Genomic DNA, 27,991 nt, shown 5'->3' with positions numbered 1-27,991 from the left:
AGACAACCCTTAATTAATTTATAAGTTTTAATCCTCAAACTTATGTATCCATCAACGTTCTTGCCCTAGAAACTAGTAGATTAAGTAATCAAGAGATGTGCTTTTAATTGGCCGACATGCCTCCAAATACTTATGCACTAGTTCTATAACAAGGTCAAATCTATACCTCTCTTAGTCATGGGTAGGACTCAACCTACTAGCAAATTAGCGTAAAGCTTATGAACTTATTACCCCAACCAAGTCTGACAGTAGACTTAGTCTGGTAATCACAAAATTTTGAGTTAGACTTCTTGTAGTTGTATGAAATGCATGTCTATTAAGTTTTTCTTATTTGATGCATCTAATTAACTTTAATGAAATTTTTTAAACTTAAGCTATTCCACCTTCGCGGGACTAATTTTAAGTTCACATGACCTTCCACCTCTAGGGATTACGCGGAAGTAAATCATGAGTCCCACTATTAGCTCACTGGTTATATTCTAGTTTTTTATGTGTCTACAAAAGATCTAATCTAACCTTTAAGTCAGGCTAGAAACAAGTATGCTAAGCCACGATCATACTAGTTTTTATAAAACAAATGAAACAACTATATATATCTCAACAACTTCACTCTCTTAAGCCATACTCCATCGCCGGCAGTAGTTTCTGCAGCTTCCATCTTACGTATCATACTAGTTTTTATAAGCTCTAGACTCTCTAACAATGGCTGTACTACCAGAAGAGGACAGCATATCTCCGGCGAGAGATCCGCGGCCTAGACGACAAGAACCGATTCTGGATATGTCTGCTGGCGACGAGAATGATGCGGCGGTCCACCATATTCTCCACGTGAGTGATCCCGTCAAGGAGCCGCGCTCCCTCTCCTTCTTTCTCTCCTTCAACAACCTCACTTACACCGTGAAAAACAGCCCCAAATTCTCTCTTCCGGTGAGCTTCCGTCGCCGCAGAAACCGGAGCTCCAGCAACAGCCGGCTGCTCGACGGGGAGAGCAAGAGCTCGTTCACGAAGACGAAAGTGCTACTCAATGATATCTCCGGCGAGGCTCGCGACGGTGAAATTCTGGCCGTTCTCGGCCCGTCCGGGAGCGGGAAATCCACCCTCATTGACGCCTTGGCCAACCGGATTTCTAAGGACAGCCTGAAAGGGACGATCACGCTCAACGGCGAACCGCTGGACTCGGGACTGCTACAAGTGATATCAGCTTACGTCATGCAAGACGATCTCCTGTATCCGATGCTCACCGTCGAGGAGACGTTGATGTTCGCGGCGGAGTTCCGGTTGCCGCGAACGCTATCGAAGTCGAAGAAGAAGATGAGAGTCCTTGCTCTGATCGAACAGTTAGGCCTACACAACGCCGCGAAAACAGTGATCGGCGACGAAGGCCACCGCGGCGTCTCCGGCGGAGAGCGACGGCGCGTTTCCATCGGAATCGACATAATCCACGATCCGATCATCCTCTTCCTCGACGAGCCGACCTCGGGGCTCGACTCCACCAGCGCATTCTTAGTCGTGAGAGTCCTAAAGCAAATCGCTCAGAGCGGAAGCACAGTGATCATGTCGATCCACCAGCCGAGCTATCGTATCCTCCGATTACTCGACCGCCTCATCATCCTCTCCCGTGGACAGACCGTGTACGGCGGACCGCCGGAAAACCTCTCCGAATTCTTCGCGGATTTCGGGCACCCGATTCCGGACAACGAGAACCGAACCGAGTTCGCATTAGATCTCATCCAAGAGCTTGAGAGTAAACCAGACGGCACAAAATGCTTAGTGGATTTCAATCTGACGTGGCAAAACTCTGCGAAGACCAAAGAAGTAACTCCCATGGCGGCGTTAACATTAACGGAAGCGATCAGAGCGAGTATTTCGCGGGGGAAGTTAGTTTCAGGTTCAACCGGCGGTTTATCTTCCACTTCAGCCGTGGTCCCGGTTCACGCGAACCCGTTTTGGACCGAAATAGCGGTTCTCTCGAAGCGGTCTTTCACGAATTCCCGGCGGATGCCGGAGCTTTTCGGGACCCGGTTGGGGGCGGTGGTGCTAACCGGCTTCATCCTCGCCACCGTGTTCTGGCGGCTGGATAACTCCCCCAAAGGCGTACAAGAGCGGCTAGGGTTTTTCTCCTTCACGATGTCCACCATGTTCTACACGTGCGCCGACGCGCTGCCGGTTTTCATCCAAGAGCGCTACATCTTCGTGAGGGAAACCGCGTACAACGCGTACCGGAGATCCTCATACGTGCTCTCCCACGCGCTCGTATCCTTCCCCTCCTTAGTCGTCCTCGCAATCGCGTTCGCATCCTTGACGTTCTGGAGCGTGGGCCTGGACGGCGGTGCGTCGGGGTTCTGGTTTTGCTTCTGCCTCATGCTGTCCTCGTTCTGGGCCGGGAACTCCTTCGTGACCTTCCTCTCCGGCGTCGTCCCCCACGTGATGCTCGGATTCACGATCGTCGTCGCAATCCTGGCGTACTTCCTCCTCTACAGCGGATTCTTCATAAACCGGGATAGGATCCCGGTGTACTGGATCTGGTTCCACTACATCTCTCTGGTGAAGTATCCGTACGAGGCGGTGCTGCAGAACGAGTTTCAGGATCCGAACAAGTGCTTCGTGACGGCGATCCAGATGTTCGACGGCACCCCCTTCGGGGCACTGCCGGTGGGGATCAAGGAGACGGTGCTGCGCATCATGAGCGAGACGCTGCACGTGGACATCAGCAGCTCCACGTGCGTGACCACCGGACCCGACATTCTTGCCCAGCAAGGAATCACTCAGCTCAACAAGTGGGAGTGCTTGATCGTCACCGTCGCCTGGGGGGTCTTCTTCAGGATCTTGTTTTACTTCGCCCTGCTCTTGGGGAGCAAGAACAAGAGAAAGTAATAATTGCATGCATTTGAAGATTAGAAGAACAAACATTTCACAAATTTGGCGGGAAGTTTTTTTTTTTTTTTTCAATTCCTTTTTAAATAATTTTGATGCATTCAATTTGCTAATATAATTTTTTTTTTTTTATAATTTCATGTGATCGAGCGCTGAGAGTTTTTACGGAGTAATAAACTAAAGTTGTAACAAGAGAAAGTAATAATTGCATGCATTTGAAGATTAGAAGAACAAACTAACATTTCACAAATTTGGCGGTGCATTAGACTAGTTTTACCTACTAAAGTTGTGTTATTTGAGAAACGAGTTAATATTGATATTTTGTGCCTTATGTGCGGCTGTGAGGATGAAACTGTGGATCATTTTTTTTTACGATGTAAGGCAGTGGAAATAACGTGGAGTTTGGGGGGAGTTGAGCATTGTTTTACTACGGGTTATACCGTTGTAAATTGTTAGATCAGAGCGTTGTTTTCAATTGGAATGGGTTGAAGTTCTTGAATTGGTCGGATGGTGGTTTTGATGTGGGGGAGTTTGGGGTGCTCGAAATGATAGTGACTTATGGAGTTGTGTTATGTAGCTCGGATGGTGCCTTTCTAGCGACAAGAAATGGTAAATTTCCTTATTGTAGTAATCCATATCTTGTTGAAGCAATGGCATTTAAAGAGACTCTTTTATGGTTAAAGAATCGGGGCACCTTGGGAGTGGTGGTACATTCTGATTGTCTTAATCTCTGCAATGCCCTTTTTTTTTTTTCTCGTCAAATGAATTACTCGTATGTGGGTATTGACCGTATTGTGATTAATGTTTGAATATCGCTAGTTTCTTCATTTTCGTCTTGTGTATTTAAATGTATTCGTCGTTCGTTGAATAAGGTAGCAGATTATCTTGCGGCGAGAGGTATTACTCAAAATGCTCATTTAGGTTGGATGAATATTTGCCGGAGTTTATTGTAAATTGTTTTTCACTTGGGCCCTATTTTGTAACATAGTTAGCTTATCAATCAATTTTGACTTGTTGGACCACTATTAATTGTTTGACTTGGTTAAACAACGAATGAGTGTTTGATTTTTTTGAAAGCAAAGTAAAGTTTGAATTATGATAATAAAGCGTAAGTGGGAATCTTGAGTGATAGAGTCCTAGTACAAAAAATTAGCTTGAGAAATGACTGAAGAAGCTAAAATGTGAGCTAAAACATTAATTGATCTAGGAACTAAACGAATAAAGCAATTAATAAAAGTGGACATAGCATCCCTATAGCCATCTATTATCAAACCAACATATGATAAAACAAGTATCTGTGAAGATAGAATACCCCGAAGCTCCGAGCAATCAGTGTGAAGATCTACCGTTGAAACACCGCAATCCTTCAGCCACGACATTGCCTCCTTACATGCCATAGACTCCGCCATGAGAGGTGAGAAACACGACGGCAAGGGACCGCCACACGCTTCTATGAAGTCCGAAGTGGCCGAAAGTAACACCGCCCCAAACGCCGCCTTCCCAGTCGCATGATGGTAGTTGGCGTCGAAGAAATATCTTGGCTTTACAGATGGTGGCGAGGCAGGGAGATTGACGGCTGGAACTGTTGGTGTAGCTGGGGGATGCACCTGCTGCCATGCATGCAACGATGAAGATGCGGCGTATACGACTCGTCTTGGCAGCGGCACACAACCCTTCCATACTGCAGAGTTTCGGGCATTCCAAAACTGATACAAAACTGCCATAATCAAGCCCAGATCATCCTCATTACACATGTCCAGCACATGATCAAATCAAGCAGAAAAAGAGGGCAAAGGCAGTGAAGAAAAATTCCACACAATTTGAGAGAAATCACACAAAACAAGGGAATGCATTGTATCCTCATGAGTACGACCACATAGTGGGCATGGGGGATTCACTTATACTCTTTAAAAGCAAGTTTGTGGTTGTTGGGAGGATATCATTAAGAGCCTCCATAAAAAAGTCTTCCATTTGGGAGGAACCTTCAACTTCCAAAGGGTAATCCATTTATCAAAAACCCCAGGGTGGTTATCATATTCACCAATAATGCGTCTATAACCACTCTTTACAGAATAACAACCTCTCATGTCACCCTGTCAGAATCATGAGTCCTCATAATCTAGGCTAATAGGGATCCTATAGATGCGAGCCACATCATTAGGTTCGAATAAGTCAACCAATATTTGGGGTCCCAAGAATTAATATTATGATCAATCAAACCTGAGACCAACACACCACTTAAAGGGGGGGGGGGGGGGGGTCATGGCGGTTTGCACTAAAGGAATCGGATCATCAAGTAGCCATGGATGTCCCCAAATTAGAGTAGAATTTTTGTTACCTATCCTGCATCTCACTCCACCACAAACCAGATCATGAGCAGCCATTATAATACACCAACAATAACTGGGACAATTACCCACAGTGGCATCAATAAAAGAAGTTCTAGGGAAATATCTAGCCTTATAAATCCTGGCAACCAAAGAATGGGGCTTAGTTAGGAACCTCCAGACTTGTTTACCTAACATAGCCAAGTTAAAAGCACGAAGATCCTTAAACCCGAACCACTAAACTTTTTAGGCACACATACCCTATCCCTGATTTAGGGAGCAAGAAAACACTCATTGAAAAGGTACGCATAGATTGAGCAACACTTTTCAAAAGCACTTCCTTACCAGCCTGAGAAAGCAATTTTTTGTTCCATGAACCTATCCTCTGTTTGATCTTATCCTCAATATAAGAGAATGTTTCTCTTTTATTCATCCCTACAAATGCAGGTAACCCCAGATATTTGCCAAAGTTTGGAGCCTGGGCAACACCTAATACGCTCACCACGTCTTCCCTATGCTCCGCATTAGTATTTTTGCTAAAACAGACACTAGAATTATGAAAATTAGCCACCTGACCTGACAAATTCATATACGTGCTTAGGCAATGCTTAACCACACCTGCTTCTTGGGAATTTGCTCTAAAGAAAAGAAGGCTATCATCTGCAAAAAATAGATGGGAGATAGGGGGAGCACCCCTAGCCACCCTGCACCCATGGAACCATCCATTTGAGCTTTCTGTAACAACAAAGATAGACCCTCTATACAGATAATAAATAAATAAGGGGATAATGGGTCACCTTGCCGCAAGCCTCGAGTTGGGGCCACAGTTCTACTACTAGTACCATTAATCAAGAAATTATAAGAAACCGTAGTGACACATAGCATGATTAGAAACGATCCAGAAACTCGCACTCCATGTCGTGCCAACTGTCGATACAACCTGGTTCAAGATCAGTATACCAGTCGAAAGCCGTTCCCTTTAACGAGTGAACAAATTGCTTCACTAGGTAGTCCCCATATGTCCCAGCTTCATTGCAAGTTTCCACGAAATGGGCTGTAACACCCCCTAAAAACATGCTATTTAAAAGCCTTAAACATGCAGATAACTAAACCAAACAACAATCACAGGGGAAGACTGAAAGATAGATAGATAGATATAATCTGGAACACGGGGTGCTATGCCACGTTTACCAAAAGGATAAACGCACAGGCAACATCTGCAATGTTTACATTAAACCCATTGTCTCAAATTTCTACATCTAAACGAGCACACTGGCCACAAAACGCAAGGGAGAAGCTAAACTAGCAAGTACTAGACCGCGCACTCGCCTAGACATCACCTGAAAGAACACAATAAAACATGGGACGAAGCCCGGTCAGCGAATAATGCTGGTAATCCACCAATACATGTGAAATATCATACATAGATAAGATATAAGTTGTAAAGCCCACTACTACAGAAATGATATACCACGTCGCTTAATAGAAGGCGGTTTTTTAAATAACCGCCTTCTATTATATTTTGTTATACTAGACACATAATAGACGTTGGTTTTCTAAATAACCGCCTTCTATTATATACTACGGCACATAATAGACGGCGGTCTTTAAATAACCGCCTTCTATTATATACTACGACACTTAATAGACGGCGGTCTTTAAATAACCGCCGTCTATTATATACAACGTCACTTAATAGACGACGGTTGTTAAATAATCGCCTTCTAATATATATTTACGTCAGTTAATACACGACGGTTTTAAATAACCGCCTTCTAATATATATTTACGCCACTTAATAGACGGCGGTTTTAAATAACCGCCGTCTAATATATATTTACGACACATAATAGACGGCGGTCTTTAAATAACCGCCGTCTATTATATATGACGTCACTTAATAGACGGCGGTTGTTAAATAATCGCCTTCTAATATATATTTACGTCATTTAATAGACGGCGGTTTTAAATAACCGCCTTCTAATATATATTTACGCCACTCAATAGACGGCGGTTTTAAATAACCGCCGTCTAATATATATTTACGTCAATTAATAGACGGTGGTTCTTAAATAACCGACGTCTAATATATATTTACGTCACTTAATAGACGGCGGTTGTAAATAACTGCCATCTAATATATATTTACGTCACTTAATAGACGCCGGTTTTAAATAACCGCCTTCTAATATATATTTACGCCACTTAATAGACGACGGTTTAAATAACCGCCGTCTAATATATATTTACGTAAATTAATAGACGGCGGTTCTTAAATAACCGCCGTCTAATTTATATTTACGTCACTTAATAGACGGCGGTTGTAAATAACCGCCTTCTAATATATATTTACGTCACTTAATAGACGGCGGTTTTAAATAACCGCCTTCTAATATATATTTACGTCACTTAATAGACGGCGGTTCTTAAATAAATGCCTTCTAATATATATTTACGTCACTTAATAGACAACGGTCTCCGTGTAAAGGTGTGATACTCCATATTTTTTTGGGCATTGTACGAGGACCGTATGTGCATACGACTAATTTTATTAAATTTTCCTAAATCAATATTATTCATTAAGCTTAATAGTTTCTTAATCCAAGAAAACTTAGTATTTTATAATTATATACATGTGCACGTATATTATGTTCCTACATAGCATAATTAACCATTTCCCTTGTGGTCTGATGGTATCCGATATGGACCTTCAAAAAGACAGGCCCGGGATTAATTCCCATCCTAAGCGTGGGTCGAAATATTGTTAGGGCACCACCGGAACAGGATTACAGGGCCCTGAGAAGCGCTACGAGACGTGCTGGACCTTGGTGAACCGTGATCTAGGTAACACAAAAAAATATATAAAAAAAAACACATAGCATGATTATATAATGTAATTTTATTTTATATATGTATAGACGGCGGTTCCGCAAGACAACCGCCGTCTGTACAAATGTATAGACGGCGGTTCTTACATTGAACCGTCGTCTATACATATGAATTGACGGCGGTTCAATGCCGTCTATTCATATGTATTGACGGCGATTCTTACATTGAACCGCCGTCAATTCATATGTATAGACGGCGGTTCTTATATTGAATCGCTGTCTATACATATGAATAGACGGCGGTTCCTCAAGAAAAGCGCCGTCTATACATATAATTGTTGAGATTACACGACATACATTGTGAGATTAGACGGCGGTTAGCAACCGCCGTGTTTTAGAAGTATACACGGCGGTTCAAATAACCGCCGTAGAAAGTTTTTATTTACAAAGGCGGTCACTTACACGGCACTTCAAGAACCGCCGTGTATTTATAAAAATAACCGCCGTGGTAAGTGTGTTTTGTAGTAGTGACCATTTTCGAAACGGAATACATAAGTATATAAGTACAAAACCAAGAGTAATAGTCAACACAAGACTCAACACTCTCAACAAGAACACGGGAAAATGTCCCAAGACCACAAAAGAACAACACGACTCACAAGAATAGCTCAAGGCATGATCTATCATCACACAATAGATCAAAACCCGACATGCACAACGCAAAGGAAGTAAAGAGACGACACACGGCAACACATGCCAAGGCAACACATGCATTTGTGACTACACACGTCACAAGAAGAGAACACACAACCACGGCTACTCAAGCCCTCGTGACATCACCCATCACGAGTTGATATGCCTTCCTTATGCCTTGTTCCAACCTTATGGCTACCCCTAACCTTATAACTAGTTCCAACCTTTACCTCCATGACCCCTGTACACCAAGTCCAACCTTATTCCCCCGGGAACCGTCGTTCCCCCTCCAACAGTCCCTCCAACAAAGCCACCGATTTCATAGTACACGAGGGTACTGATCACACATGGCAACACATGTCCTGGATAACACATGTTATCCCAGAAATAAACACGTGAACCTTACACAAAGGCCACAAACTCCATAATCGCGTCACGGCCACCACGAGGACCACTACAATACCTTGGTGACTAGTTTCCCATACCACTAATCGTGCAATCCAGGTAAAGCCACACACACATCACACCTCAACAGGAATCAATCAATGGATCACAACGAAGATATGAAACCATACTCAATCAAGGAATGGAACACAGTCCAACAACAACAACGATGAATAACACAAGTTATCATCAACCAATCGGAAGGTACAAATAATGCACACGCTAGCATTTAAACACCGAACTAGCATGTTTATCAAACGGGTAAACCAAAGGTAGTTCCGAAGAACACACAAGACTCATCACGGTTCAACGAAACACAATGTTGAACACTTAGCACGATTCACGACACCAAAACCTACATGGAATCCTACCATATAGTTCTAGACATACGAAACATCAAGAAGACACTCAAATAGTTCCACAAAAGAACATCGGGAAGTTAAAAGACCAAATACCGAGTTAAAAGAATCACGGGGAACAAATCCCCCAACATCACCACATTGTACCCCGCGGGTAGGCCCACGGGTAGGCCCCTACCCGTGGTTCCGCCCGCGGGTACAGGCCTCCATTTCCTTTGTACCCCGCGGTGGGCGGCGGGTTGGACCCCTACCCGCCGTTCCGCCCGCGGGTACACACCTGTGCCCAAAATAATCCCTTCGGGGATTTTCAACTCCAAGCTCAAATTCAAGTCCAAAACATGCCAAATCTCACCAAATACAACAAAATAACTTGAATCAAAGGAAATGCCAAGCAATGGCACAAATGAACCCTAAACACAAGCTCTAGATATGCATTTTCACAAGACAATGCATAAACACTCACTTTTCATAGCAAAACACATGTAGAATCCAAGAAATATTCACATAGGTAAGCAAAATAGATTTTGTAGAGCATGGGTTACCTTTTGTAGACTAAAGACTTCACTTTACACCTCAACAAGCTCCTCTCAAGGCTCACCTTCCAAACCCACTTCAAGAACATACCAAAAGATCATAAAGATCCTATCTTTAAGAAAAGACACCTAAGATAAAACCAAAAACACATGATGAATTTAGATCTTACCCTCCTAGATGCCCAAATATATGAAAGGTTTAATCTTGGAAGCAACTCTTGAAGTTTTGGCAAGGCTCCAACTTGGCTTGGAAGAAAAGCTACCCACCTTTTTAGAGAGAAGGTGGAGCTAGGTGGTCTACTAGGTTAAGTTATAATATTAACACCAAGTGAAAGGTCAAGAATACCCTTACTAACATAAGGAAGTGTAAGGAACAAGGGAACTCCTTACAAGGCTTAAGGTACAACTTTGACTTTGGGGTTGACTAGTCAATTACTAGTCCCCAACTATTAAATTTTCAGGATTTTAGGAATTAATTCACCAATTGAAATAGGATTAATTACTCAATTAACCCCTTAATTGAATTTGGATTTCAGGGTGTCACATGGGCTATGTGTTGTCGAGGATTTCCCTTCCCATCAAATTGTTGGAATTTAGGTGGTTGATACCCAGGTGACATTCTTAGCTCCTCGATCCTTTGAGTGTAAGGCTTGGCATATGTATAAGAGCGTTGTCATGCCTCGAGCTTCCTTTTGATAGCTCCCATGATGTAGTCATTTAGTTGCTCCACAAGAATCGTGCTCCCGGCAATTGGAACACTCTTCTCAGCAGGTGGCGGGCGGGATACTGCTTCCTTCATCCCTGCAACGGGCCTATCGCCATGGGGTGGTAACTCCACATCAACCTTTTTCCACTTGAGTTTGGGGCTGCTTCCTAGAAGCTCGACTCATTTCGCCGTTCCTCATGCTCTCTACTTTTTTAGCTAGGCCATATATCCTCCTCTCTTGGTTATGAAGAAGCGTCATCACACCCTCGAGAGCTTTGGTGATGTTTGTTAGTTGTTCCTCCACCAAAGCTGTGTTAGTTGCGATGGCAGGCATGACTCTGTAGGCACGAGTCCATTCCGATGTTGTGGGTGACGAGCCTCCATTGCTAGCAATTCCTCTTGAAGGAGTAAGAGAAGGACTTCTACTTCCAGTAGCTTTACTTGAGGGAGTAGGCATCTTGCCACCAATAGTTCGTGTTGTAGAAGATGAACCCTTATCATGTGTAGCTTTCGTTGAAGCGGTGGAATTACTTTCTATCCTTCTGATGATATTACGCACCATGCTCTGAGTTTCAGCCACTTGCACACCTAGGTTCCTCGCTCGACCCTGAGTTATTGGACCTTGCATCTCGCGACCCACCAATCTGACCAAAAGTCCAGCGACTCCTCATTGTCTACTCTCTATCGTGCCCCGTTTTCCACAATGGTTCTGCCTTTGATAATACTCTGCCAACCCCAAGAGGCTTTAGCTGGTGTACCAGACGTGAAGAAGTCGTCACTTTGGATGTATTTTTGTTTTAAGGTCGTACCCACAGCTTTTCAGGATTGTTGACAAGTTGCCAGGCCAACTTAGCAAGGAGGGCCAGATTAAAATCCTTTGCTATCCTGAGGCCCAAGCCCCCCGCTGCCCGAGGGGTACAAACCTCTTTTAAATTTATCGGATGAATTTTCCTTTTTGTGTCGTTAGAGCCCCACAAGAAGTCCTTGCAAATTTTGTCAATCTCGTTGCACGTACCTGCGGGTAGGGCCATAGTCTGCATAGAGTAAACAGGGACTGTGGTGAGGGCTGATTGGATGAGGACCCGTCTGCCAGCTACGTTCAGGGTGTTTTCTTTCCACTTCGTTAGTTTTCTTCTCATGTTATCCAAAATTTAGGAAAAATGCCGCTTAGTAACCCTTTTTTGGAGAATAGGGATGCTGAGATATTTCCCAAGATTTTCTGTAATCGGAATGCCAGAGGTACTTCCCATCCTCCTCTTGATACTGTTAGGGGTGTTAGACGAGCAGTAAATCAAAGATTTAGAAAGATTGATGTGCAAACCTGACCAACGGGAGAAGTCCTTTAGGAAATTCATGATAGTGGACATTTGGACCTCAGAGGCCTCTCCAAATAACATAAGATCGTCAGCAAAGAAAAGATGAGAAACCTCGACGCCTCCTCTCGAGATGTGAATGCGTTTCCACCTTTTCCTGTTGACCTCTCGCTGGATGATATGAGAGATATTTTCCATGGTTAGGTTAAACAAGTAGGGAGCTAAGGGATCCCCTTGTCTTAGGTGTAATACCCCTAAATTTTGAGATATTTAAAACTTATAAAATAAAGACGACTCCAGTGATTAAATCCCAAACAGAGCATAAAGCTATCCATAGGTGTCGGGGTGCTATGCCAGACCTAGGTTTGAGAACCTAGGTGCACAGGCTAAACTAACCAAGCATAATAAATCCTCAAATCAATATTCAAATCCAAGGCACGCAGGCCAACTACTGAACTAAGGCTAATTAAGCTAAGTCCAAGGCTCTGACTAGCATGCTCCGGAGCTAATGCTCATTACCTGAAAAACATTCGGTATAACAACCATCAGCGAATAATGCTGGTAACCCATTACAACGCGTTAAGTACAATATAGGTAGATATATTTAACTCATTTTGAAACTGGAATACATATATACTTTCGAGACTCTAATTAAAGCCAAGATCAAGACTCAAGACATATTAATAGACTCAACATCATAAAATAATCATAAGAACTAACAGGCATTCTAATCATGCAATACAAGACATGGCAGGCAGATAAGCACACAAATAACAAGTAGAGGCAACGAAGGCATTCAATACAATCAATTAGAAAGTAGTCATCAAAGCACACAATTCATCCTCCAACCTTATACCAAGTTCCAACCTTGTAGCTCCCCTCCGTCCTTATATCAGTTCCAACCTATACCTTCAGGCCACCATATCACCACCCCTTATGCCCCCGGGCAACTACATGCCCCACCAACAAACTGCCTATCAACCACCAACATATCAAGATGGTGCCGCAGTGCCATTCAATGATCCGCACCTCTGGTGCCAATATCAAGGGGTTAGCGCATATAGCTCTAGCATGACACCACAACACTTATAACATGACCCATGCACAATGGCAAGAAAGTCTAAGGTGGGTGTGTGCCTTCAGCACAGTCACCGCTGTGGTCTGTACCTTTAGTACAATGACCAGGCACAAGTGGTGCCAACCGCCAACGATTCATTTCCACCAATCACAATCTCATCATCATCATCATCATCATTCACACCGGCCATTACGCAAATCACCATTCAATCAGGCAACACATAATCAAACAATAACAATCAAGACACGTACTACACATAAATTCCTAGAATGACATTCAAAACATCAAACGAGACTCACACATGACAAACGGGGTACAACGGGACACGGGGAAACATCAAATGAGAAAAAACAACACGAACCACGACAAGTTTCCAGCGGGTCCACCCGCCGGCGGTGACTCACTGTTCCAGCGGGTGCCCGGCAGGCAGTCGCTTACCCGCCGGCTACCTGCTGGAACAATACATACGGGCAGCGGGTAGGTGGCGGGTACCGCTGCCCCCACCTACCCCCCACTGATACATAGGCAACTTTTCGGCCTCGGGATCTCTCGTGGAACCCGAAACAATGTCTAGACACGTTCAAACACATAACGACAACACCACGGATTCAATTAACGGAATTAAACCAAGAATTATACCAAATACGTTCTAACACGATTCCTAAACATGCCAAGACCCAACATTAATCATATAATGGTTCAGGAGCATCAGAATTACAACAATATCAAGAAATCTATATGCAAAGTCCTAAACACAAGTCCTAGGCTAGACTCAACACCCGATCATGCATAATCCCACCCAAACATACCATGTACATCATAATACGAAATTCACGATATAAACCCTAGGGGGCTTTAGACATAATTAAAATACGAGATCATACATATAGTCAATCACAATATCAAGAACATCAAGATTATCAAATAAGCACAATATAAATCCTAAGCAAGGCTCTATCAAGACTCAAACACAGAATTGCACATATGATTATCAAAGGAGCCAATAAATAAGATCTAGCAAGGAAAATAGGTTTTGTCGAGACATGGGTAACCTCTTAGCCCTAATCAATATCCTTGGCTATTAAGGTTCTTCTCTAAGATCTCCCTTCAGTGGATTCCTCTGTAGGTTTCTCTTCAGGAATATCTTGTGTAGTAGGATTAACTGTGGTAGGGTTTCTAAATGCTTCCTGAACCCCTATATATAGATTCAGGAGTCCTGACTAGGGTTTGAATGGTAAGGTTCACTTATCCTATTCCTTATAGGACTAAGGACTCGGTTAAGGATAAGGGTCCATTGTCCATTGTGGACCACACTAATTAATTGATGGGGATTCTAGTCTAGTTAAATCATTCTTAATTATATGGTAACGGGATAAATTAAATAATTAATCCGGATACGGAGGCTGTAACATGGGGTGTTACATTAGGCCTCTCCCTGGTTGGAACGGGGGAGTTTCTCCCCATTCCAGAGCACCCCTATTCTAATTTCTTTAAGGGTAAAGAGGATAAGATTGATTAAGTGAACTGGGAACCCAAAGTCCACTAGAACCCTTTCCAAAAAATGCCAATCGATGCTGTCGTAAGCTTTGTGGATGTCCACTTTCATAACTAAGGCGTCCTTTTTGCCATTTTTTTTTCTGGTTGATGCTGTGGATGATTTCCTAAGTTAGAATGATATTGTATAACGTAGAGTGGGGGCCAATGAGCTTATCCATAACCGGCCTCATTCAGTTGACAATAACTTTATACATGGTTTTGAAGATGATATTAAGTAACGTGATAGGCCGAAAATCAGCTGCACTTTCAGGGTTATCTTTTTTTGGGATCAGCGTGATGAAAGCCTCCAACAATCTAACCGGGATTGTAACACCCCACTTTTTAAAATCTTAATTACAATTCTAAACTATAATTAACATAAACTAAACAGTGGATAATCAACTTAAAAAGTTAAATAGTGGGGATGTCACAGCCACAACCACCACTCTGTGGTGATTGCACAGGCTAAGGATGGAACTAGAATAAAAATAAATAACTAACATCCATAAACTAAATTGAAAATCATAAGGGGGAAAACACACCCCGATATCTACATCATCAAACCACATAAGTCTATAAATCCGACAAATAACATAATGATAAAAATATTATGAGTTTAGAGTACTAGAACTACTAGACTAGTCTAACTCGATCACTTCTCAAAGTTGCGCCCACCTGCAAGGGGTTTTACAAACAACATATAGACAAATAGGAAAACACCCGTTAGCACGAAGCTAAGTATAACCACACTCAACCCTGTAAAGTACTATAGAATATACTTTAGAAAACATTTGATCTCAACTCAAGTAACAAACTCAACACTTAGACAATTTTAAATACATCACAGATTTCTATATGCTTGCAACCTATAATATCAACAGGCATGCTTCAAATATAAATACTCATCAACATGAATATTCCCACACATATTTCTCATAACAAAACTCTTCATAACTAACTCACACTATCAAACAACCAATACGAAATTATCATCATGCTTCCTAGATCACATAACGCAACTAGATGTAAAAGGGTATCAAAATACAACTAAAACAATCATGCTCAACATTCAAACTTGGTCAATCATTCTCACATGCAATCTAGTGCAATATTATACTCAAATGCAATCTTGTGCAAACATTCTCTTTATGTAATCATGTGCAAACTATAAGTATACTCATACACTCGCTTGTAAAACAAAATACTTTTCTGTGGAGGTTTCTTAGAGCCACAGGGACTCGCTTGCTTCGTTTCTTTCTTAGAGTCGCAATGACTCTCTTTCTTTCTTTCTTTCTTTCTTAGATTCGCAATGACTTGCTTTCTTTGCAAATGGACGAGGTAGGAACTTCACCGTATCGTGAACGAACCTATCCGGGCACGACGTCTAGCCGGCCTAATACTCATCTCGTCCACCGAACCACTCTCTTGGTTCTATGCTCAAACTCTGTGGAATCAGGTATCGAACTTTTAGCGTGCACACCCCCTGACCCGGATTCCAAGCCTAGCGGGTAGTTTCCAACCTCGTAACGTGAGAATACACCGCGTTACATGTACTGGGACCGCAATGTCCATAAAAATCATCCGAGAGGACATAGTCCAAACGGGTCCTCCAAAACAAGGATTCCTCACCATAGATATATATAGATATATCGCTCATGCATTTCATATATGCAATACTTGACTTATGCAAAAGGCATGCACAAACTTCTCAATTCATTCTCAAGGATAAGATAGGGATACTCTACGTGGAATATGAGATTTTTGGAAAATAATACTTGGGCTCACGTTGGCCACTTATACAACATGCTCCAAATTAAATATCACAGTGAACTTTCAAGGACACACCAACATGCTTGTATTGCAACATATTACACTCTATATAATTCTACCATCAAAATATACTCCAAATCCCATTGATCAAATAACATATTCTAGTCATGCTTTTCTAATAAATATTATTCTCAAAGTGAACATGCTTTTCTATTCATTTCTCAACAATATCAGGAAGATAAAACAAGGCAAATCTCATTTACAGTGAACTTCAACATACATACTGTGAAGCAAAATCATCAATAAATCCATCATAACATGCTCATTTCTAATCCAAATTCAACGAAATCAAAACCAAAACGCGCGTCAAGACGGCTCCGAGGTACCAAGCCACAAGGGCTCGTGACACCTAACCCGAAACGACACGTAGCTGAGCCACAAGGGCTCGGCCACTGCACAGAATCAACTCTGGGACCAAGGGACGGGGCTCCTCATGGCCCGCCCCTCTCAAGCCGTCACAATGCCGGGCCTAGGCAACAACCCTCTCCTAGGGCCGTGCCCTAGGCTTGGTTGGCCACGGCTCTAGCCAGCGGCCCCCTTGATAAGACGTTATGCCATGGAACCGTGTTCACCATTCATGGTGAACATGGTTCCAACGGTGTTAGTACACCGTTATCTTTTTTTTTTTTTTTTTCTTAATTAATTGCGTGACTTTTCTTCTTTATTTTCACATTTTGCGGTTTCACTTTAATTTGAGGTGAACAAAGATTTCAGACATTCATAAATTATGAATTCATGCCTGCACATTCACTTTGGAACCATGCCTACAAATTCCCGTCCGAAATCACGGACATTCATAAATTATGAATCCATGCCTGCACATTCACTTTGGAACCATGCCTACACATTCACTTTGGAACCATGAGATTATGAATTTTCTGTTATAAGATTATGAATTTTCTATTATGAGATTATGAATTTTCAGTTATGAGATTATGAATTTTCTGTTATGAGATTATGAATTTTATGTTATGAGATTATGAATTTTCATTACATTCATAATTTTGGACATTCAGAAATTATGAATTCATGCCTGCACATTCACTTTGGAACCATGCCTACATATTCCCGTCCGAAATCACGGACATTAATAAATTATGAATCCATGCCTGCACATTCACTTTGGAACCATGCCTACACATTCACTTTGGAACCATGAGATTATGAATTTTCTGTTATAAGATTATGAATTTTCTGTTATAAGATTATGAATTTTCTGTTATGAGATTATGAATTTTCAGTTGTGAGATTATGAATTTTCTGTTATGCGATTATGAATTTTCTGTTATGAGATTATGAATTTTCATAAAATTCATAATCTCATAACAGAAAATTCATAATTTGATCAAACGCGCGCCGTTAACTCCACATCCGCGAAATTTTTTTTTTTTGCCTAAAAACGACGTCGTTTTGCCTTGTGTTCACCATTCTCGGTGAACACGATTCCATGGCATAATTTGCGCCCCTTGATGGGCCGTTGGCTAGGGCCGTTACATTCATCTGGTGCACACAGATGGACTATTTCATCTGCAAATCAATCCCAAGCAATTCCAACACATCCAAAACATTATCAACACATCATAGACAAGTAGTACATCACTTCCTAGCTCAAACACAACAAAAATCTACCATTTCTACTCAAGAATCTAGGCTTCACAGAGCCAAAGATTAAAGAGGGAGTCCATGGGGTTATACCTTTGTAGACTTCTTCTTCTTGCTTGGATTCCCCCTCTTCCCAAGCTAGCTATACCCTCCTTCACCTGCTAAACATCTCAAACAAACCACACATCAACTTACTATCAAGTTCTCAGAGAAGGAATAAAGGTTAAGAGAAATGGAAGGCTAGGATTGAATGGAGAAGTATGAAGAAGCTTACTGTGTTGTCTCTTGAATTTGCAAAGCTGAGATATGGGAAGCAAGGAGTGGAATCAAAGAGGCAATTGTCTGATAAGGGTTTTATTTATAGGAGCACAAAACCCTATGTTGATCCCATATGATTGGTTGATGGCAAAAGTATAATTTCCATTGGCTTAGAGATGAATCAGGGAGAGTTTGGATGTCTAGTGGTCCACCATGCTCCATGGACCAAGGGCTAGAATTGCTATTTAAAATACTTTGGGGTTGAAAAGGAATTTTCCCAAAAAGTTTTCTAGATGAATACTTGTTTAAGGCTTCCCAGAATTCTCCCGGTCTCACTCAGATTGGTTTCTCAATTTAAAAATTGGTACGCGAAGTACCCGAAAATTTAGGATTTTAGATTTAAAATAAGTTTTGGTGTTGAATTAATTTTAAATGTGTTCAAAATAATTTATTCAAACACCAATTGATCGCAAATTTTTTTAATGGAGCAAAAATGGTTAATTTGAAATTTCTAAAAATTGGATTTAGAAAATTAAATTTTGGGTTGTCACGTTCTATCCCCCTTAAAAGAAGTTTCGTTCCGAAACTTAGAAGAAACGAGTGGATCAAATTCTCGAAAGGTAAAAGAAGATATAACAAAGGGGCTGGGAATCTCTGTTGGAACATTTTGGAAAGATTTAGGAATCTCTGAGTTCTCGTCCTAACATAGCTAAAACTTAAGCAACTAAACACATAACGAATCTATTAACTGAGCTTAAAAGCTTAAATAATTACCTTGATCAAAGCCTCCCGAAGAACCTCATGGTGGCATGTAGCTCGGATCCCATCCGTAGGGAGTCCATCTTTGCACATTTTCAATTCCCATTCTTTCTTCCATTACAGCTGCCCTTTGATCAAAATTGGCAAATCCATAATTGACTTGAGCACTCAGATTGTCAAATCGGTTATTGATCATGGCATACAAGTCCTCGTAAGTGGGTCCTTGAGGTCCACTCATATACCCCTGTTGTGCTCCCGACGGGGTGGCTGCAACTGGTGCTCCCTCATGACTCATCTCCATTCCTTGACCGGCTCCCATAGCATTCCCTTCACCACTAGTCTTCAGCTATATGCCCAGATTCAATCCCAACATTCGGCCATTTTCTTTGTGGCACATTCAAACTGACCACAAGAGCAATCCTTTCATCCATAGGCTTCATGGAAATGTCAGCCAGGGTCAGGTACTTGTTATCGGTGGTCTGGTATAGCTCATAGTATCTCAGATTGGCGGCATTCAAAGTCGTCCTAGTGGTTCTTTGTATCCTCTCTCCCAACTCAAGCAAATTTATCTTCTTAAAAACCCAACTCAACATCATACCGTAGGAAAAATTTTTCATGTTCTTTGATTTAAAGTAAGACATGTGCTTAAGGATCAAAACAGGCAGATTTATCGCACGTTCAAACCTCAACATGAAAGTAATGGTACAAGTCCAACTACCAATCTCTGTGGAGTTGTTCCTACACGGGAACAAGCACTCTATTAATAATACAAACAACTTCCTCTCTCCAGTCAACGTGGGTCTCTCAGGGCAGTATTCCTTAGGGAATTCTTCCCTACTACCAGTCATATATCTCAAATACTCATGATATATCAATCCCTCGTGGGCAACCCAATCATCTCGGTCATACATGTCTAGTCCATCTAAGGGTAGATCAAACCAATTAGACAGCTTCTGTGGTGTCAATTCGACTGTTGTACCTCTCACATTAGAGGTAATCATAGTCGTACACTTCTTATGCTTCGTGGACAGGTTTTCATAAAATTCAATCACCAAATCGGGATAAATTTCTTCTTGAATTCTAAAAAATTTCTCAATAAACCCTGACTCTCCAGTATACTATTAAAATCCTCAGAAAAATGCTTAGGAAAATAAGTTTTACCTCCTATTACTGAGTAAGTAGGGCCTTCTTGACTGGTTCCCTCCACTTTTTGTTTTCCTTTTGCTATTGAAGTCCAAAGCTTCTTGACTTGTACTTGCTTGGATTGAAGTGGATGACTCAACTAGTAATTTTCTTGCACTTAGGATAGTTTGTAGAAGGCAGTCTTGAAGTTTCTTGATTAAAGATGGTGTTTTGAAGGAGACAGGTTTTTGGTTAGAGTTGAGGTAGAATGCAGCGCAAAAAGGGAAGAAGAAGGGGATGAATTTCGACTCTCTGCTTTGGGAAATCTAATCGAGGGTTAAGGGCAGTGGGGCTTGGCAGCGGCCCTCCAAGTGGCCCGCCCCCAAGGCCCGGTGTCAGCGCATCTGACACGGCCTCAGGTCACGGACCGTAACGTGGTCCGTGACCACGTCCCGTTACACGGAACGGAGCCTGCTCCGACCGGTGGCCTAAACCCGCCCTTCGGGTCGGGTATCCGGCCCCAATTCCTTTCGATCCTCCGACTTTGTCAAATCTTCGAATCAGGTCAAAATTGGATGTGGTCCTCGACTTTAATAAACCCCGATTCTTAGTCAATCCCTTGACTTTTAAATTCTTTCCAGGAATTGCTTGTCCCAACTCAAACTTAAGTTAAACTCTTATCCAAATCTTTTCTCATCGTTTCTTTCTTTTTCCCGTTTTCACTTCTATTTCGGGAAACGACTCTTCTAGTTGAACTTTAATCGTTTCCTAACGACTTCATTCTTACTTACACCTACTTTTATTCTTCTAATCTCTTGTTATTTAATTCATAGGGCTCATGCCGATACTTTCTCTAAAACACTCCTAAGTAACTTTTAATTCTCAAAATCTTTGACTAAGCACAACTTTCAACAAATTGCAACAATTTTCTCAAGCATACACACCCAAATTAAGCATTCATGCAAGAATCAACACACTCATTCCAAATTAGAGTGTTACCTTTCTCATGATTGTGGCCACCGACCTGTGTCTATCCCATGACCATGATCCTCCCCGGTCCAGCTTTTCCCGGACGTCCTTGCTGCGCTCCACCTCGCCCATGATTCCCATTCCTGTGTGGACCTCCTCTCGGTGGATACCCACAACCCATCGCTTGATTCGGTGCCTGACTGTTCGGGGTCGTGCCATGGGGTCTCTCTATCCTCGGATACCAACAGGCTGCAGCTCTATGGCCCGGCCTCCCACACTGGAAACAAGTCACGGGCATCCCTCCACATGTGGTCCTAGGGTGGTCCTTGCCACATCTATGGCACACCGTAACCCTCTCACTAGGTGGTCCTCCATGTAACACCCCCTAAAAACATGCTAATTAAAAGCCTTAAACATGCAGATAACACAACTAAACAACAAACACAGCGGAAGACTAAAAGATAACTGGATAAACATAAATCCAAGTCATAGGGTGTTATGCCACGTTCACTAACAAGGATGAACGCTACGGCAATATCTGCATTGTTTACAACTATCCAAAATCTCAAAAGTCTATAACTAGAGCGGCACACAGGCCATAAAACAAACGGGAGAAGCTATGCTAACAGGCACTAGACTGCGCACTCGCCTAGACATCACCTGAAAGAATACAATAAAACATGGGACGACGCCCGGTCAGCGAATAATGCTGGTAACCCACCAATACATGTGAAATAACATACATAGGTAAGATATACATTTGTAAAGCTATTTTCGAAATGGAATACATAAGTATATAAGTCAAAAACCAAGATCAATAGTCAACACAAGACTCAACACTGTCAACAAGGATACGGGAACACATCCCAAACCACAAAGGTTAACCACAACACAAAGGATAATGACAAGACCGTTGGCAACACATGCCAAGGCAACACATGCATTTGTGACTACACACGTCACAAGAAGAGAACACATAACCACGGCTACTCAAGCCCTCATGACATCACCCATCACGAGTTGATATGCCTTCCTTATGCCTTGTTTCAACCTTATGGTTACCCCTAACCTTATAACTAGTTCCAACCTTTACCTCCAGGACCCCTGTACACCAAGTCCAGCCTTATTCCCCCGGGAACCGTCGTTCCCCCTCCAACAGTCCCTCCACCAAAACCACCGATTTCATAGTACACGAGGGTACCGTACACACACACGGCAACACATCCTGATCAAGAATCACGTGAACCTTACACAAAGGCCACAACTCCATAATTACGTCACGGCCACCACGAGGACCGCTGCAATACCTTGGTGACTAGTGTCCCATTCCACTAATCGTGCAATCCAGGTAAAGCCACACACACATCACACCTCAACAGGAATCAATCAACGGATCACAACGAAGATATGAAACCATACTCAATTAAGGAACGGGTTACAGCCCAACAACAACAACGATGAATAACACAAGTTATCATCAACCAATGAGAAGGTACAAACAACACACACGCTAGCATTTAAACACCAAACTAGCATGCTTATCAAACAGGTAAACCAAAGATAGTTCCGAAGAACACACAAGACTCATCACGGTTCAACGAAACACAATGTCGAACACTTAGCATGATTCACACACCAAAACCTACATGGAATCCTACCATATAGTTCTAGACATACGAAACATCAAGAAGACACTCAAATAGTTCCAGAAAAGAACATCGGGAAGTTAAAAGATCAAATACCGAGTCAAAAGAATCACGGGGAACAAATCCCCCAACATCCAACATTGTGTACCCGCGGGTGGTGCCCTACCCGTGGTTCCGCCCGCAGGAACATTCTCCCACATGCCTTGTACCCGCGGGTGGGGCGACGGGTGGTGCCCCACCCGCGGGTACATGTCCTGTACCAAAATAATACACTTCGCGGATTTTTCATCTCCAACTCAAATTCAAGTCCAAAACAGGCCAAATCTCACCAAATACCACAAAATGACTTGAATCAAAGGAAGTGCCAAGCAATGGCACAAAAGAACCCTAAACACAAGCTCTAGATATGCATTTTCACAAGATCATGCATTAACACTCTCATTTCATAGCAAAAACACATGTAGAATCCAAGAAATCACATATAGGTAAGCAAAATAGATTTTGTAGAGCATGGGTTACCTCTTGTAGACTAAAGACTTCACTTTACACCTCAACAAGCTCCTCACTAGGCTCACCTTCCAAACCCACTTCAAGAACAAACCAAAAGATCATAAAGATCCTATCTTTAAGAAAAGACACCTTAGATAAAACCAAAAACACAAGATGAACTTAGATCTTACCCTCCTAGATGCCCAAATATAAGAAAGGTTAAATCTTGGAAGCAACTCTTGAAGTTTTGGCAAGGTTCCAACTTGGCTTGGAAGAAAAGCTACTCACCTTTTAGAGAGATGGTGGAGCTAGATTTTTAGAAAAGTGTAAGGAGAGAATGAAAGTGGTCTTACTAGGTTAGGTTACATTACCAACAACAAGTGAAAGGTCAAGAATGCCCTTACTAACATAAGGAAGTGTAAGGAACAAGGGAACTCCTTACAAAGCTCAATGTACAACTTTGACTTTGGGGTTGACTAGTAAATTATTAGTCCCCAACTATTAAATTTCAGGAATTAAATTACAAATTGAAATAGGATTAATTGTTCAATTAATCCCGTAATTGGATTTGGATTTTGGGGTGTCACACTCCAGCTCCAACTCCCTGTCTCATCTCCAGATTTTTCCTTTCCCCGCCTCGGTTGTCAAACCTCCTCGTCGGATTGAACCTGTGCCCCTTGTTTGATTGAGAATCCAAACCCTCATTCTTTTTCTTCAATCCCTACATGGCATCTCGATGCAACTGTTGAATCCTAGAGTAACCAGCAGTTGCGCCGTAGGCTTCGGTCAACGTAGCAAACCCCCGTCGCGGAGAATGACTTCTAGGCATCATAGTGCAGTCCCCGGATAAACTTACGAGCTCTACAAGCCTCATCGGGTGCCAAGGTAGGAGAAAACCGAGATAGCGCCACAAAGCGGGCATGATACTCCTGAACAGTCAAGCTTCCTTGCTCGAGATGCAAGAACTCATCATACTTGGCAGCTTTAACATGCTCCGGATAGAATATCTCCCTCAGTACCATCTTGAACATCTCCCAGTCAAACCCCTCTCTCGCCTGAGCAATTGGTCCCTCCATCACCCACCAATGATCGCCCCCCTAAAAGTAGTACACAGTAGCCTCTACTCGCTGATCCATCGGGCATCCTACCACGTCAAACAGCTTGTCAAATGTACGGATCCAACTCTCGAGAACCTCCGGATCCTCCTGGCCTAAGTAACTCGGTGGATTGCGTCCCATGATCTTCCTAGACATATCTCTGCCACCATTGTTCCCATTTAGCACGGCGGCTCTGATAATCTGAGTCAACTGGGTGAGCTAGCGCAGGATCTCTGTCAGGTCAGTAGACAACGACACTCCAGGTCTTGAGGAGCGAGGGGATTCCTCTCTAACTCTTCGCGGCGGCATTGCGATGCCCTTTTAACATGACCAGAACAGATCATTCTTGTTAGCACGACTAAGGGTTAGCTGATTCTAACTTCTCTATTCTTAAGACAAAGCTCGCAACAAGCAAGGCACACAAAACAATCAAAGACACATCTTCTCAATTGCTTTAACAACTTTTCAAAAACAAACTTCTTTTCTACACTTTAACTCTCAAACTCTTGGTTTTTCTCTTTCAACTTCTCACTTTTAACTCCTCTATTTTACTCTCAACAGATAACAAAAGCACAATAAGCACATTGGTAAGGCACATAAACAATTTACAACAAAGCAAGGAAACTCACGACCTCACCGCGTTCCTAATTGATACTTAGAGCTTTTCTTATCACCGAATCTCACACTTAACCACTGAACTCGAGGTTTTCTCATCTTAATTCATCACTTAGGGTTCTTTCCCTAATCTTATCCTTCCTAGGATTTCATTTAAGTTCATCCTCTTAACTTATCCTACTTAGGATTTCAACTTAGAGGTCATTTCCTATTCGGTCCTTCCTAGGCCTTCCACTTAGAGTTTCTATACTCAATCCTAAGAGTCAAACTTCCTAACTCTCCCGCGGTTCGAACCGCTCTAATACCAACTTGTAACACCCCACTTTTCTAAGTCTTAATTACAATTCTAAACCATAATTAACATAAACTAAACAGTGGATAATCAACTTAAAAAGTTAAATAGTGGGGATGTCACCGCCACAACCACCACTCCCTGGTGATTGCACAGGCTAAGGATGGAACTAGAATAAAAATAAATAACTAACATCCATAAACTTAATTGAAAATCATAAGGGGAAAAAACACACCCCGATGTCTACATCATCAAACATCATCAAACAACATAAGTCTATAAATCTAACAAATAACATCATGATAAAAATACTATGAGTTTAGAGTACTATAACTATTAGACTAGTCTAACTCGATCATTTCTTAATGCTGGGCCCACCTGAAAGGGGTTTTACAAACAACATATAGACAAATAGGAAAACACTCGTTAGCACGAAGCTAAGTATAACCACACTCAACCCTGTAAAGTACTATAGAATATACTTTGGAAAAAATTTGATCTCAACTCTAGTCACAAACTCAACACTTAGACAACTTTAAATACATCACAGATTTCTATATGTTTGCAACTTATAATATCAACAAGCATGCTTCAAATATAAATACTCATCAACATGAATATTCCCACGCATATTTCTCATAACAAAACTCTTCATAACTAACTCACACTATCAAACAACCAATACGAAATTATCATCATGCTTCCTAGATCACATAACGCAACTAGATGTAAAATGGTATCAAAATACAACTAAAACAATCATGCTAAACATTCAAACTTGGTCAATCATTCTCACGTGCAATCTAGTGCAATATTATACTCAAATGCAATCTCGTGCAAACATTCTCGTTATGCAATCATGTGCAAACTATAAGTATACTCATACACTCGCTTGTAAAATAAAATACTTTTCTGTGGAGGTTTCTTAGAGCCACAAGGACTCGTTTGCTTCCTTTTTTTCTTAGAGTCGCATTGACTCACTTTCTTTCTTTCTTAGAGTCGCAATGACTCGCTTTCTTTCTTTCTTAGAGTCGCAATGACGCGCTTTCTTTGCAAATGGACGAGGTAGGAACTTCACCGTATCGTGAACGAACCTATCCGGGCACGGCGTCTAGCTGGCCTAATACTCATCTCGTCCACCGAACCACTCTCTTGGTTCTATGCTCAAACTCTGTGGAATCAGGTATCGAACTTTTAGCGTGCACACCCCCTGACCCGGATTCCAAGCCTAGCGGGTAGTTTCCAACCTCGTAACGTGAGAATACACCACGTTACATGTACTGGGACCGCAATGTCCATAAAAATCATCCGAGAGGACATAGTCCAAACAGGTCCTCCAAAACAAGGTTTCCTCACCATAGATATATATAGATATATCGCGCATGCATTTCATATATGCAATACTTGACTTACGCAAAAGGCATGCACAAACCTCTCAATTCATTCTTAAGGATAAGATAAGGATGTTTTGCATGGAATATGAGATTTATGGAAAATAATACTTGGGCTCAGGTTGGCTACTTATGCACTTTTAAAACATGGTCTACTTGGAATGCAAAATACAATACAACATGCTTCAAATTAAATATCACAGTGAACTTTCAAGGACACACCAACATGCTTGTATTGCAACATATTACACTCTATATAATTCTACCATCAAAATATACTCCAAATCCCATTGATCAAATAACATATTCTAGTCATGCTTTTCTAATAAATCTTATTCACAAAGTGAATATGCTTTTCTATTCATTTCTCAACAACATTAGGAAGATAAAACAAGGAAAATCTCATTTACAGTGAAATTCAACATACATACTGTGAATCAAAATCATCAATAAATCTATCATAACATGCTCATTTCTGATCCAAATTCAACGAAATCAAAACCAAAACGCGCGTCAAGACGGCCCAAAGGTACCAAGCCACAAGGGCTCGTGACACCTGACCCGAAACGACACGTAACTGAGCCACAAGGGCCCGGCCACTGCACAGAATCAACTCAGGGACCAAGGGACGGGGCTCCTCATGGCCCGCCCCTCTCAAGCCCTCACAATGCCGGGCCTAGGCAACGGCCCTCTCCTAGGGCCGTGCCCTAGGCCTGGTTGGCCACGGCTCTAGCCAGCGGCCCCCTTGATGGGCCGTTGGCTAGGGTCGTTACATTCATCTGCAAATCAATCCCAAGCAATTCCAACACATCCAAAACATTATCAACACATCATAGACAAGTAGTAGATCACTTCCTAGCTCAAGCACAACAAAAATCTACCATTTCTACTCAAGAATCTAGGCGTCACAGAGCCAAAGATTAAAGAGGGAGTCCATGGGGTTATACCTTTGTAGACTTCTTCTTCTTGCTTAGATTCCCCCTCTTCCCAAGCTAGCTACACCCTCCTTCACCTGCTAAACATCTCAAACAAACCACACATCAACTTACTATCAAGTTCTTAGAGAAGGAAGAAAGCTTAAGAGAAATGGAAGGCTAGGATTGAATGGTGAAGGATGAAGAAGCTTACTGTGTTGTCTCTTGAATTTGCAAAGCTGAGATATGGGAAGCAAGGAGTTGAATCAACGAGGTAGTTGTCTGATAAGGGTTCTATTTATAGGAGCACAAAACC

The 27,991-nt window shown here is 42.1% G+C and overlaps 1 protein-coding gene and 1 long non-coding RNA gene across 2 annotated transcripts; one reads left to right on the top strand and one right to left on the bottom strand.

Annotated features, from left to right (window-relative positions):
• The first annotated feature begins 612 nt into the window (after positions 1-612).
• On the top strand, positions 613-22,694 carry LOC109186997 (ABC transporter G family member 6-like). Its single transcript, XM_019337160.1, has 2 exons — positions 613-2,906; positions 22,675-22,694. Exon 1 carries the CDS (start codon positions 703-705, stop codon positions 2,872-2,874), a length of 2,172 nt encoding a protein of 723 aa, XP_019192705.1. The 5' UTR covers positions 613-702; the 3' UTR covers positions 2,875-2,906; positions 22,675-22,694.
• On the bottom strand, positions 18,129-27,716 carry LOC109186998. The gene is made up of 3 exons (XR_002055203.1): positions 27,643-27,716; positions 24,903-24,904; positions 18,129-18,158 (listed from the first exon to the last, which is right to left on the bottom strand). It is a non-coding gene; the product is annotated as an uncharacterized LOC109186998 (long non-coding RNA).
• Positions 27,717-27,991: the final 275 nt, after the last annotated feature.

Source organism: Ipomoea nil, unplaced genomic scaffold (genome assembly GCF_001879475.1).
Source record: "Ipomoea nil cultivar Tokyo-kokei standard unplaced genomic scaffold, Asagao_1.1 scaffold1416, whole genome shotgun sequence".
Lineage (NCBI taxonomy): Eukaryota > Viridiplantae > Streptophyta > Magnoliopsida > Solanales > Convolvulaceae > Ipomoea > Ipomoea nil.
This window is presented reverse-complemented; position numbering and strand designations above follow the sequence as displayed.